This window comes from Lissotriton helveticus, chromosome 3_1, assembly GCF_964261635.1.
Source record: "Lissotriton helveticus chromosome 3_1, aLisHel1.1, whole genome shotgun sequence".
In the NCBI taxonomy this organism is placed as follows: Eukaryota; Metazoa; Chordata; class Amphibia; order Caudata; family Salamandridae; genus Lissotriton; species Lissotriton helveticus.
Window position 1 is genome coordinate 1,362,175,054 of NC_136061.1, and position 15,373 is coordinate 1,362,190,426.

A 15,373-nucleotide genomic window follows, 5' to 3' on the forward strand; every position below is an offset into this window, starting at 1 on the left:
CCTGGGCCAGAAGTAGGACATGGTTGTTATTCCCACTACTTTCTGGTCCCCAGGAAGGACAAGGGGGGCCTGCGCCCCATCTTGGACCTTCGGGGCGTCAATCGCTTCATCCGGAAGGAGAAGTTCAAGATGCTGACTCTGGCTCAGGTCCTGGCTGCCCTGGACCGTGGAGACTGGATGGTGACGTTGGACTTGCAGAACAAATATTCTCACATCCCCATCCTGCCGGCACACCGGTGCTTCCTGCGGTTCACGGTGCTCCCCTTCGGCCCTATCAGTGCCCCTGGTTCGGGTGTTCACGAAAGTGATGGCGGTGGTCGCAGCTCATCTACGCAGGTCAGGAGTGTCAGTCTTCCCCTACCTCGACGACTAGTTGTTAAAGGCGAGCTCGCCCCAGGCAGTCATCACCCACCTTCAGACTACGGCCGACCTTCTGCACTTGATGGGGTTTTCCGTCAATGTGCTGAAGTCGCACCTGAGTCCCTCTCAGAAGCTCCTCTTCATCGGAGCGTTTCTGGATTCGACGCAGTTTCGGGTTTATCCTCCCGAGCAGCGAGTCCAGGATATTTAGGCTATGATTCAGATCTTTCAGCCTCTGTCCCGGGTATCAGTCAGGATGACAGTCCGGCTCCTGGGGTGGATGGCCTCCTGCATCCTGCTGGTGCAACATGCCAGATGGCATATGCGGGCTCTGCAGTGGGACCTGAAGTTCAAGTGGGCACAGTTCTAGGGCTACCTGTCCGATCATGTCCAGATCTCGTAGGGCACTGCACGACATCTGCAGTGGTGGCTCACGAATCGTAATTGGGTCAATGGCAGATCCCTCTCCCTTCCCCAACCGGAGCACAAAGTGGTGACGGATGCGTCCCTCCTGGGATGGGGTGGCCACTTGGGAGAGGGAGAGATCAGAGGCCTCTGGTTTCCCGCGGAGTCCCGGCTCCATATCAACCTTCTGGAGCTGCGGGCGATCCGACTTGCACTGAAGGCATTCCTTCCCTCTGTCCGGGGAAGTGTAGTGCAAGTGTTCACGGACAACACCACCGCCATGTGGTACTGTAACAAACAGGGTGGGGTGGGGTCGCGGACCTTATGTCAGGAGGCTCTGCGCCTCTGGACATGGCTGTAACATCATGGCATTACCTTGGTGGTCAACACCTGGCAGGTTCTCTGAACGCCAGGGCGGACTTACTTAGCCGCCGGTGCATGATGGATCACGAATGGCGTCTGAACCCGTACTTGGCGCAAGGTCTCTTTCTGCAGTGGGGAGGGACTTGGTTAGATCTATTTGCCACCGAAGAGAATGCGCAATGTCATCGGTTCTGCGCGGTGGAATTTCCAAGGCGGCACTTGCTCGGTGATGCTTTTCGTCTCGAGTGGAGCTGCAGTCTACTGTACGCTTTTCCGCCTGTATCACTTCTGCCCAGAGTGCTGAAGAAGATCAGGCGCGACCGGGCCCAAGTTATTCTTGTGGCTCCGGACTGGGCTCGAAAAGTATGGTATCCCGAGCTACTCAGTATGAACATCAATCCCCCGATCCGTCTGCCTCTTTGGGAGGATCTTCTGTCGCAGCAGCAGGGGGCGGTCCTCCACCCGAACCTGTCCAGCCTCTACCTCCATGCATGGAGCTTGAGCGGTGACAGTTGGCGGCTTTTGACCTTCCTCCCGAAGTCTGTGATGTCATTCTGGCAGCCAGGCGTCCCTCCACTAAAACGGTATACGCCTGCCGATGGAACACATTTGTGGCGTGGTGCACAGCAAAGGATGTGGATCCCCTTTAGTCCCCTCTTTCTGAGGTTCTTCTGTTTCTCCTCTCTTTGGCCCAGCAGGGCTCTGCTCTGCGCACCATCAAAGGCTATCTTTCTGCCATTTCTGCCTTCCTGAGGCTTCCTGATCAGCCTTCTCTTTTTAAGTCCCCGGTTGTTAACCGCTTTCTCAAAGGCATTACACACACGTTTCCTCCTGTGCCTATCATATTGCCTCAATGGGACTTAAATCTTGTCTTGACTTTTCTGATGTGCGCTCCCTTTGAGCCTCTTCATAACTGTCCTTTACGTCTTCTTACTCTAAAGACGGCTTTCCTGGTAGCTATCACCTCTGCCAGAAGAGTGAGTGAGCTCCAGGCTCTTTCTTCTAAACCTCCTTTCCTTTCTGTTCATCTGGACAAGGTGGTTTTAAGGACCCGTCCTTCTTTCTTGCCAAAGGTTGTCACGCCCTTCCACATTGGGCAGACCATCACTTTGCCCACCTTCTTTCCGCCTCCGCATCCTTCCAGGGAAGAGGAGAGGCTCCACCGTCTAGACCAAAAACGTCCGCTTGCTTTCTATCTGCAGCGTACACAACAGTTCCGGGTGGATGATCAGCTCTTTGTTGGCTACCTGGACGCCAAAAAAGGTCGGGCTGTGCACAAACTGACCATTTCCTGGTGGGTCGTTCTGTTCATCAAAGCATGTAAATCCTTGGCCAAGAAGGAGCCTCCTGTGAGGTTGCGTGCCCTTTCGACCAGGGAAACTGCAGCCACTACTGCCTTATGCCGTTCCCCTGCAGGACATTTGTCAGGCAGCTACGTGGGCCTCACTGCACACGTTTAACAAACACTACTGCCTTGACAGTCAGGTCCGGAGAGGCGGCTTCTTTGGTCGTTCTGTGCTCCGTGACTTTCTGGTGTAATCCTGTTCGCAGACCCATCACCGGGGTTGGTATTGCTGGGGTATCTATTCTAAGGTAAGGAATCTTTCACTAACGTGTCTCTTTCAGATGCACAAGTTACTACTTGTATAACGATATATCTGTAAGAGACATTAGGCAGTGATAGATTCCTTACCGCCCCACCCATCCTCCCCGTTCTGCGAACTGATTACTAGGGTTAAGGTCATATCCTTTTTGGGCCCTAGTTTTATACACCAATGGTCAGTATCTTGCATGGCTCTGCGTTTCAGCATGGAAAGTCGTGTACAGAACTGACATCAGCGCGCATGGGTGGCGCCTAAGTAGTCTCTGTGACGTCATCTCGGCGCTCACGATGCCAGTGACGGTCGCGGAGCTGCACAACGCCACCTACCGACACGCAGGGGTACTGCTAAGCAAAACTTTCCAGATCCAGTCTGACGCCTGGGGATATTGTAAGGTAAGGAATCTTTCACTAACTAATATCTCTTACAGGTATATCGTTACACAAGTAGTAACTTGTGCGTCACCACCAGACTGAGCTTTCAGGAAGGTATGAAGGACGTCTCATCCTGGATGCGCAGCAGCTGCCTGAAGCTCAACTCAGGGAATACAGAGGTCCTCATCCTTGGAGCCTCCCCCAGCGCATGGGACAGTACCTGGTGGCCCACCGCCCTCGGCAGCCCGCCTACCCCCACCGACCACACCTGGAACCATGGCATCATACTCAACTCCTCCCTTTCCATTACCCGCCAGGTCAACGCCGCTGCATCCACCTGCTTCAACACCCTCTGCACCCTTCGCAAGACTTTTAAATGGACCCCCCCCGAACCAAGAAAAACTGTCACCCACACACTCATAACCAGCAGACTAGACTACAGAAATGCCCTCTATGCCGGAATCAACAAGTTTCTACTCCGCGAACTGCTGACCAAACAGAATACCGATGCCAAACTCGTCCTTAGCATCATTCAGCAGGAGCACATCACCCAACACCTGCAAGACCTCCACTGGCTCCCCATCAAGAAGAGAATAACCTTTAAGATACCATGCCTACAAATGCCTCCACAACATTGGACCCCAACATCTTCAGGAAGACACTCAAGACCTGGCTCTTTGTCTGAACGGAGCTGCTTACCCCATCCCCCCCTCCCCTCTCCGTGCTTTGAGACCCTCACAGGTGAGTAGCGCGCTTACAATTCCCTGATTGATTGATTGATAATAACAGATTATTTCACAACAATACCTAAATCCTCTTTTGTTTTTGGTGTAGAGAACATTTATTTGGATACACTCACATAGTATACCTCAAATAATAGAGTCACCATAAAGTAAAATATATATATATATAAAAACACCAGAACATCCAATAAGAAAGCTATAGAATAATATAAGTTGCAGTTGGATAAATAAGAGTTGGGGCTGCTGTATACCTCTCCTCTAGCTGTATGTGAAATTAAAGTAATTTTCATTTACATTTTATGTACACTTTTGGGGAAATTATGTGAAATGCAAAACTGCGATTTGGTGAAATATTTTAGCATGGAACGAGTCCTTGTTTCAATTTTGAACCCATTTGGGTGCATTATTCCATGCCCTCTCTATACTCTTTTGAACACGAATGGAGTGTAAACAAAGTATATTCGCATAATTTCAGTATTGTTCCATAGTCAAGAAAGGCAAAGTGAAGGATCAATTAATAACAGATTAATAACCCTTTTAATGTTGATTCAAAGTCTTATGCCAAATTCGTTTTGGTTAAACTTGAGGAATGTGTGAATATAAAAAAGGGACTGCTCCCATTTTATAAAACCACCTATCGTTCAGAATGCAGCACCATAGATAATGTATTTACACGGTCCACACTAGCCTATCAATGCACCCGGATCTTTGGGACCAAGTTCTATTTTTATAGACTATATCAAGGTTTTGGATGCTGTACACAGCAGACTGTTATGCAGCAAGCTGCTGGCAGGGGTCATTCACCAGAACTTGCAGTAAGCTACACAGATTCTTTACAGCACATCATAGGAAAAAATAAAATGTTGTATTGGCTCTTTCCTCTTTGATCACATTTGTACAAATATGGGACTATAATAGGCATATTTTAGCACCCTCATTTTTGCCCTTGGCTCATAAAATCTAAACCTTTCCCCCAAACATTGCTGGCAAATACAATATGCCGATGGTACTGCAGCACTTGACTGCATGTGAATTGGTTTACATAGGACCTTAAATATGCTTGATGCCTAGAATAATGCTAATAAGTTGGCATTGAGCACAAGTGCATCTAAGATTTTATTATTTTCTAGAAATGTGAATTTGGGGTACCTGGACAATCAGCAGTAAAAAACAAAATTCCACTTTTACTTGTAATTAATTGAGAATATGGCTAACAGATCTGAGGACTTCAAGATATTATCCAGCAAAGCTTAATTTGAGGAGTTCATCCTTTACTTGTGCTCTCTATAAAATATATGGTAGACTGGGAAGAGCCTCCTCTCAAACTAAATTGACAGTAGTTAAAATAAAAGGTCTTCCTTTGCTTCGTACAACCCTTATAGAAATAATTTAACCTTCTATATTTCACCTATTATGCCACCTCAGATTGGAGCTTGTTCTACAGAGACATGATTTAGCCAGTATGGCATCATATATTTAGCTGTGCATCTGTCTCTGGTCAGCTGACCAGAGTTCCCTAAAGAGCTTAGTGTGGAATTATATCCAGAACTGCAGATCTCAATTCCTGGGCAAAACATATGGGGCCAGATGTAGGAGCCTAAATACCGGTCGGTAACGGCCGATTTCGGCCGTTACCGACCGGTATTTAAGAATTGGCATGTAGGGGCCCTATTTTACCGATTCGGTAAAATTACCGAATCGGTAAAATACCGATTTGGTATTTTTACCGAATCGCTAACTTCCCGATGTAGGTGGGACTCTTCTGAGTCCCAAAGGCCTTACAGATTCGGTATTTTACCACCCAATCCAATTGGGTGGTAAAATACCGAATCCAGGTGTGCATGCACATTTGTGCATGCACACCTATGCCATGTGACAGACAGACATGCCCTTAGGGCATGTCTGTGTGCCACATGGCACACATGCCTGTATTTGGAGTGCTAGAGGGTGTCAAAGTGACACCCCCTGCACCCTTGAAGGAATCGGTATTTACCGATTCGGTAATTACCGAATCGGTATTTCTCATTGATTACTATGGGCTGTATCAATAGGAAATACCGATTCGGTATTTACCGGATCGGTAAATACAGAATTTTAAAGAATCGGTAATTCAATTACCGATTCTTCCTAAATCTCCCTCCTTCATATTTACCGATTCATAAATACCGAATCGGTAAAATTCGGTATTTATGAATCGTAAATACAATTTTCCTACATCTGGCCCTAGGGGCCCTATTTTACCGATTCGGCAAAATTACCGAATCGGTAAATTTACCGAATCGGTAAAATACCGATTCGGTATTTTTACCGAATCGCTAACTTCCCGATGTAGGTGGGACTCTTCTGAGTCCCAAAGGCCTTACAGATTCGGTATTTTACCACCCAATCCAATTGGGTGGTAAAATACCGAATCCAGGTGTGCATGCACATTTGTGCATGCACATCTATGCCATGTGACAGACAGACATGCCCTTAGGGCATGTCTGTGTGCCACATGGCACACATGCCTGTATTTGGGGTGCTAGAGGGTGTCAAAGTGACACCCCCTGCACCGTTGCAGGAATCGGTATTTACCGATTCGGTAATTACCGAATCGGTATTTCCCATTGATTCCTATGGGCTTCACAGCCCATAGGAATCAACAGGAAATACCGATTCGGTATTTACAGAATCGGTAAATACCGAATTTTAAAGAATCGGTAATTCAATTACCGATTCTTCCTAAATCTCCCTCCTTCATATTTACCGATTCATAAATACCGAATCGGTAAAACTTTTGAATCTTTGCCTGAACAATAAACTCTGATACAATTTAAGACATTTATTTCTTATCAACTAATAATAAAGTCAGGAATCTTAGATTATGATGACTTTGCAAAAAATAAGATGTCTCTTTATATCGTTTCCTCTCTTTACATTATACTGCAGCAAGGTTATTTGGAGAACCAAACGCCATGAGGCATAAAATAACATGCCTAAGATTTCTTCAGTTTACCATCCTAGTATGTAAGAGAATTAACTTTGTTTATAAAATAGAACAATATAAATGCAGATTAACAACCACTGAAACTGCCCCTTCTTTGTAAAGAAATTGAAAGTGAATGTCAGTTTTGGCTATGGCCCTTGTTCCTAAAAGCTTGTATTCAAACCTGCCAAGAAGAAATTGGGCAGCGTTTAAACTGCGATATCCAAAATGTTTTCCCAGAGCGTAAACTACTTTTTACCAGTCAGTAGAAGGCCCTAATGTATATGAAGATACAGCTATAGACAAGTGACTATGTATGTTTTTGTTTAGAGATAATTTATTTTTCAGCTATGACTTCTTATTAATGATGATCAATTTGCGTATCAAAAGCTTGACGGTAAATGAGTTTTACACTAAATCGGCTTACCTGATTTTCTATGCCTTTTAAATTTTGTATTACTGCTGGGTTCGGTAAACCAATTGTTAATGCTTTTTAATTTGTATAATGCGTTAAATTATTTGTGCAATAAATCTAATCTCTCTAATTTGAATTTAGTTCCTCTGCATGGCCAAATATATACTTTGCCAATCGCTACTATCTTACATGCTGAAATGAACACAGGTTTATTTTTCTTTTTTTCACAACATATTTTTATTGTTGACAACAAGGACAAAGAGAATGCCTCTCACGGCACCCAGAGTGCACATAGAATATGACAAATATGGATATCAACATTTTCAACAAGGATATGATACTGGTCATGCAAACAATAGGTTACAAAGAGAAATAATAGCAGAAAAACAAATAACTGTACCACGTTGACTCTGCTAGGCAGGGAGAAATGTCGCATATATAAGGAGAGTTCTTGCGACCTGTAGTCACATCCAGGGTGTATATTACGCATAGCCCAGTCAGCCGAATGCACAACAATAAATCTGCAGTATCAGACGGGGAGGAGAGGCTCCAAATACATACCCCTATAGTAAGCCTACCTTTTCCATATCTTATATCGTTGCCGAGGGCACCCCCTCGCTTCAAAGACCGAGACTTCCAGGCCCATACAGAAGTCCAGGCCTTTTTTCTAGATCCCAATCAATGGCAGGGATTCCTCCTTCCAGGCACGGGCGATGTCTCTCTTTGCCAATGTAAGGCCTAAAAATGAAAGGTGATGCTTGTACCTGTTGCCACCCAGGTCCTCTGAAATATGTAGCATGGCCAGCCTCGGGGAGGAGGGAATATCCCACCCCAATACTTCCTATAGACATGTATGTAAACACTCCCCTCCAGAACCTCAACAGTGCAGGGCAGGACCATACAGTATGCAGGAAAACTCCCTCCATTGACCCACAGCATAAGCAATGTGGAGATAGCCCAGCACACCACAATCTATGCCTGGTCTAATAAGCTCTATGTAGATACTTAAACTGGATAGATGCAGGCAGGCCGCGATCACTGCCTTGCGCGGGGATTCCAGGGTCTCCACCCAGTAGTCTTCTTCTAAGGGACCTAGATCCTGCTACCATGCCTCAATAGTTTTATGTAGAGTGGTAGGTGTGTTGTTGATAATGGTACGGTATATTTTAGTTATCCTGTGATCCCCCAACTCTCCCACAAAGACTTTAGCCTCAACGGGGTTGAATTCGGGTATCTCCGTCAGGCGGGATATGTAGGGGGTAAAAGCATGTCTGAATTGTAGATAGTGGTAGAATTGCGTGCGGGGCATAGCATATTCTGTTTTTTATGTCAAGAAAGGTCTTGAGGGTGCAGCCATGTACAACTGCCCCCACTGTATCTATCCCAATGGCTCCCCAGGCCAGAAAGCTGGGCAGTTACGCAGCTGTGGCAACTGTCCATTATTCCATAGTGGAGTTTCCTTGGTGAGCCATCCCCACCAACCCATTTGGAGAAGCGCCGAATTCCAGATCCTAAAGATCGTGACGTGGCAGGTGGTAGCTCCTTGAGCAGTGCCGTTGAATAGAGAACCATGTGAAAAGCATTGTCTCCCAGCTGCCAACGTTCAACGGCGTACGCCGGGTCTCCATGATCACCGCCAGTTGTTGAGGACGAGGAGGTGTGAGGCCATATAGTATGCGTGAATGTCTGGGGTAGCCACTCCACCGGAGTAAGTAGACTGGAAAAAGGTCCTCAGCGCAAGTCGCGATGCAACAAATCCCCAGAGAAACCGGGCAAGAATAGCGTTAAATTGGCGAAACCACGTTTGCTTGATTGGATAGGGGTGATTTTGTAATTGATAAAGAAGGCGGGGTAGGGAAACCATTTTAAAGATGGCAGATCGGCCAAAGAGGGACAGGGGCATATGAGACCACACGCGTGTCTAATCGCTCACCTGTATCCACAGGGGGGGCGAGTTTCTTGTTCCACGCCACTGACTGGTACGCCAAGAGAAAGATGCCCAAAGACTTGAAACCGTCTGGAACCACCACTACTTCCCGCAACCAGTCACCCAGCCGATCCCTGCTCCGCAATGGCCACAGAAATGATTTCCCCTGATTCATGTATAGACCAGAGATCTTGCCAAAGATTTGCATAATGCGATGAAGGGGAGGACCAGTCCGGTCAAGAGTTGTGAGAAGAAAACAAAACCTCGTCCGCATAGAGCGCTATGCGTTCGGAGATTCCTGGTGCCCATTCAAAACCGCGCATCTGGGCGTCTATTCGAATCCAGGCCGCCAATGGCTCCATGGCGAGTGCAAAGAGATAAGGAGAGAGTGGACAGCTCTGGCTTGTCCCCCCGTCCAATGGGAAAACGTCTGGAAGCCGAGTAGGCCACCCAGACTGAAGCGGTTATATCTGTAAATAATAGGGGAATAAGGTTCAGTAACCGGGGGCGAACACAGGTTTCTTGAAGTCTGTTCATTTCCTTGGGGACTGGTTTTTTTCAAGTGCAAATAAAAGTTACTTTTAATGAAAATATCAATATGATGCTTTGTTCTATCATTGAATTTAAGGCACCCCAAAACAGTGATTCCTTAGGAACATTATACTACAAATGCCTACTTCACAAAACATGGAACTTGTTATTTAATAAAATGTTCTAACAATAAAAGGTTCCAGAAAACTGAAATTTATTTATGAAGTAGATTTAGCTAGTTATTTGAATATCTAGGCTTTTAGCAATTCCGTTCTTTTGGTATTCGTTGACTAGTCTCTTTCCTCCAGAAGGCTGAACTGTAACTAGATTTTCATTTATTTCAGGATCCACAGACAATGCCAATGTGAATTACACCACTTACAAAGGCGACTACTATGTTAGCACTGAGACCAACTTTATGTATAGAGTGGATCCTAAGACACTGGAAACCAAGGATAAGGTATTAAATATTTACTGCTTGTAATTACTAAATGAAAAATTTGCTGTGATGTTAATTTGGTTATACTGTTGCCTCAAAATAGAATTTCTATTTTATCTCTGCTAACAATGCTACAAAGAGAGGTATTTAGAAACCCTCACACATTGGAAATAATTTCTTCCAGTATCAATGGCAGTAATAGGTAATTTTATCTAATTTTAGGTAATTATATTTAGCTGTTAAAGGAAAAAATCTGATAATTCTTGATTTGAACCTTAATAATTCAAAAAGCCGCTTTGGGTCATTTTTACACCTATAAAAGTCCCCAAAAAAGACAAATATGAAATGATATTCAAAATGATAAGCATTGAATTTTATCACTATCTCTGGAACTAGGTAAATTGAAGCTCTGGCACATGTAGGCAATGCTTCAAATAAGTCATCATTTTCTTTCATTTAACATGTGAAGAAAGTAAACAGATGCCATGTGGGAAAATTCACCCCATTGTCATATCGGGTTAAATAATCATTCTACAAAAATGTATTTACTTGCAGGTGGACTGGAGCAAATTTATCGCTGTGAACGGGGCTACAGCACATCCACATTATGATCCAGATGGGACTGTGTTCAACATGGGCAACTCGTATGGCAAGCACGGTAGGCCTTTGTGTTGTACACAGTGCTGGAAAGTAGAGGGATTGCACCAGATCCTGGTTCCGTCAGCTATTTCTGGTTCGGATCTGTGATCTGTCCAACAAAGGGAAACATACTGAATTTTTCCTGGTATCATTTTTGCAACACCGTGACACATTAAACAGCGCCTGCACGCTGTCTGCATTCCGCTCTGAGTAGCAACGTACATGCGTCAAGGGGGTTTTCTGATTTTAGATTTCAGCTGGGCCCAAAACAAAGCCCTGATTTCAAAGGCCATGAGTCATCCTTTGCTCGTATCATTCTGACTCGGAACCATCTGGAGCCTAACACCTAGATGCCAATGCAGTGGAAGGAAAGAAACAAAGACACACAGCTTGTTACCATGTTACAAGTACTTGAGAAAAACTATTGGAGGCAGGTTTTTAACTTTGTTCAACTGCCTATGTAAGAAATCTGCTTGCACTGTAAGATTGCAAGATGTATCTGTATGTATGAGCAAGTTCACAAATACTGATCTAAATGGCACCTACTTATTTTTTCATTTACTTTTTTATAGCGCTACTCATCCAAGTGTAGGGTGTCACAGTTCTTTAACATCACACACAGGCACAATAAATCATACACATGTGTAAATCATTGTACAGGAAATTTTACATAAGAGGATGAGGGTTATAAAGTGTAGTAATGAGTTTTTCAGTTTATAAACTTTATTTCGATTTAAAAATAAATCACAAAAGTCATCTCGAAATATACATAACAGCTAAGTTGAAATGTACATCAATTCCATTGAACCACATACATGATTGTACCAAGGACATTATAAACATGTTAAGACAATAAATAGTATAAAAGGAATTTAAAACACACAATATATAAAAACCTGGTAATGTAAAGAGTGTCAGTTCTAAACACTAGGGGCCAGATGTAGGAGCCAAAATACCGGTCGGTAACGGCCGAATTCGGCCGTTACGGACCGGTATTTGGATTTTCAGATGTAGGGGCATATATTTTACAGATTCGGTAAATTTACCGAATCGGTAAATTTACCGATTCTGTAAAATACCGAATCGGTATTTTAACCGATTCGGTATTTCCAAATGTAGGTGGCACTCCTGAGAGTGCCACGGGCCCTACAGATTCGGTATTTTACCACCCAATCCAATTGGGTGGTAAAATACCGAATCCAGGGGTGCATGCACATGTGTGCATGCACACCTATGCCGTGACAGACAGACATGCCCTTGCTCGGACAACAAATAATGCTCCCGAATTCTGTTATCTGTTCTAAACAATAACAGCATAAATGTTGTCTGCCCTTATCGTTCGGAGAACTGAGAGAGTGTCAGGTCATTCCGATAATGACTTAGATATAACACCTGATGCGACACCCAGTCTGGAGCAAATGTTCCCTTATCAGTATGTCCGTGCCATCAAGAAACATCCCTAGATAATTCCTCAAAGAGTTGTAGTTCAAATTAATGTCCCCTAATCTCCCATCTTCTTAAGGAAATGTCTAGGACCCATAAATCTCTATACCACATTACTGAAATGCCGTCAGAGGTTTTTCATCCTTGATAAAGTTTAGTATTTGAAGACCACCCCTCGACTCCTTAGGTAGAGGATGCTGCCCCACAGATTCTGTAGTAGGGGAATCTCTGTTAAAGTCAGTCAGTCAAAATATCTTTATTCGATTTAGTTAAAAATCATACAAAGAGATAAAACATACAATTTAAAATATATACAGTACACACTATTTACAAAATATTTAAAATAACAAGCCAATCAGAGCATACGTAAGCATGATAGAAGATGGAAGACACATTTTTAGTTCATTCAATGTTACACTAGGATCTCACGTCTTAATTAACACAGTTTTAAAAGGGGCCATTAGTCTGATGTATATGTTTTTTAGTTCTAACTGCCGCCACCAGGAAGTTAGCCATACAAAAAGTAATACGTATGTCGGTTATAGTCATAATCTAGTGAATAGTCCCGCCCATGTGCGTGGACCCTGGAGCAATCAAAAATAGTCTCTTAAGTTGTCAAAACATGCAGAACTGCACAGACACTTAAGAGAGAATTTAAAGACAGATAATGCAGCCTATATCCACAGGCTACACTGTCCAGTACTTCAACTAGAATTTCCACCTAAAATCCACAAACAGCACAGCCTGTCCAGATTCCTCCACAGAGAAAAACCTTGCCTTTACCAGCAAAACCCTCTGAAATGATAGAGAGGAAGAAATGGACAGACAAGCCCGCCCTATAGGTTGCCATTATGTGGCTCAGAACAGGATACTGTGCCTTTAAGAGAACTTTCCAGAACTCTCACAGTATCCCAGAATGCCCTGCAGGTCCCTTTTACTTTCAGTTATTTTTTCCGGCTCCTGCTAGCAGGACCCTGGAGCATTGAGCTCTCCCTTTTTAAGGGTTTATTTGGTGATTTTTCACTTTTTTCAAGTATTGAGTGTGTTTCAGTTGAAGCACTTGTTGCTTTCTTCCTTGTGTGTGCTTCAGAGCACCCTCTTATTTGGCACAATGCCTGCTTTGTTTCACAAATGCCCAGAGTGTTCGAGGAAGAAGGCCAAGTCGGACCCACACGAGGTGTGCATCATCTGCCTTCCCTCATCTCATGTCCCAGAGGAGTGTGACATTTGCCAGGGCTTCTCCAGCAGGAGCCTGAGAGATAGGATGAAGATCAGGCTCCAAGGCCTGGAAGACAGAAGACTGAAGGCATAAGGTGGGTCTGGGCAGACTTCCTCTGCCCATGCTGAGGCCTCTGGGGGGCTCCCCAGGGGCAGGAAGACCAGCAAACGTCCCCATTCTCCATCGGCGTCGATTGCACCGACGACGGCGTCGAGAGGGATGACTGCAGTCTGGTCCCCGTCTCCCCAGGGCTCTGGGTCGAAGCGGCGTCGGCGCTCGGCGTCGAGGGAACTGAATAGACCGCCGTCGAGATCGCCGGTGACGATTTCATCGTCGTCGTCGTCGAGTAATCGACGTCGAGAGGTGGCCCGGCGTCGGCGCTCGCCGTCAAGGCGACACCGCCGTTCGCCGTCGGCGAAGAGAAGGAGGTCGTCGTCGAGGGGATCCTTGATGACGAGGATGACGTTGAAGTCTCACAGGCGCTCGCCGTCGAGGCGAAGGTCGCCGTCGAGGAGAAGGCGCTCGCCGTCGAGAAGGAGGCGCTCGCCGTCGAGAGGCCGACGGTCGCCGTCGGGGCGACTTTCTTCGACGCCGAATAGGCGCAGAAGGAGTTCTGGCGCCAGGAGTCAGTCTAGCCGGTGGCAGGTGCCGATAGGGTCTCTCCATCGCCTCAGCCTAGGAAGGAAGGAAGTTCACCGGGCTCGGTGTACTCTGAGGTGTATACACCTTCTAAGCTGCAGTCGGCTACTCCTCCTCCTCCCTGGCCCAGCGGGCTTCCGCTGCGGGCTCCCGTCTCCGCTTCCATCTCATCCTTAACCTCAACCTCAGCCTCATCCTCTTCCTCGGCTCCCGTCTGACAGACCGCCTCCGGTTCCTCCGAGGACAGCTTCACTGCCACGATATCCGACTCCGCCTAAGGGTACCCCTCAGCCGAGGCCCCCACTCAGGCTAAAGTCGACTACTCCTGTGAGGCCTGTGGAGCGTCCGAGGCCAAAGAAATCGCGCTTTCGCTCCAGTCGGAGGGGGAGATCGCGGAGTCGTCACAGGTCGTCCACGAGATCAAGACGACGCCACAGGAGGGTCCCGCTCGGACTCTTCTGGGACAAAGGACAACTCACCGACTTTGTCGGAATCCCCTGGGACGAGGGTGTCGCCCGTGGACGACATTGTCACGTTCCAAGATGTTCTGCTAAGGGGTGCAGCGAAGTTGGGCATCACGGTGACGGTGCCTACGCCCACGACGTCCGTGATTTTCGAGACGCTCCATAAAAAGCACCTGTCTCGACCACTGCTGCCTCTAGTACCAGGATTGGTAGAGCCCACTGAGGAATTGTTTCTCACTCCGCGGTGACGAAGGCTGCTCCCTCCAGACTCCTTAAGAAGTACCAGGCCCCGGATTCTAACCCGCTTTCCTTCAGATGGATCCGACACCGGACTCTGTCATAGTGACGGTGGCTAGGAAGTAGCATGCCACCACCCCGTCTTCCACGGTACCTCCTGATAAGGAGAGCCGCTGGATAGACTCGGCAGGTAGAAAGGTCTGTGGCACAGCATCTACTGCAATGAAGGCTGCTAGTGTTGCGGCTTTGCTAGGGCGATACGATCGTGCCCTATGGGATTCCCTCCAGCAATTCGCCGAGACCCTTCCTCGAGAGAAGAAAGAGGACTTTCAAGAGATCCTGAAGGAGGGGATGCTGGTGTCGAACCAACTCATCAGCGCGGCGGCTGATGTGCCTCTTCTGGCGGCGCATGGGTACTGTCATGGTATCAACCAAAGGCGCCACGCTTGGCTTCGCCTTACTTCGCTCAAGCCAGAGGCTCAACAGCGGGTGGCCAATCTGCCTTTCTCGGGGGAAACCCTGTTTGGCAAGCACGCGGACGACGAAATGGCCCGCATGAAAGCGGAGGCCGAGACCCTGATGGCTGTCGGGTTGGAGAAGCCTAAGGAG

General features: G+C 46.4%; 1 protein-coding gene across 2 annotated transcripts in view; it reads left to right on the forward strand.

Annotated features, from left to right (window-relative positions):
* Positions 1-15,373, forward strand: part of LOC144823467 (carotenoid-cleaving dioxygenase, mitochondrial-like) — a 742,462-nt gene that overhangs the window by 356,314 nt on the left and 370,775 nt on the right. For both annotated transcript variants that reach the window (XM_078682002.1, XM_078682003.1), the window contains exons 4-5: positions 10,029-10,144; positions 10,679-10,781. In XM_078682002.1, the coding sequence (XP_078538128.1) occupies positions 10,029-10,144; positions 10,679-10,781 (219 nt within the window). The remainder of the gene's footprint in view (positions 1-10,028; positions 10,145-10,678; positions 10,782-15,373) is intronic.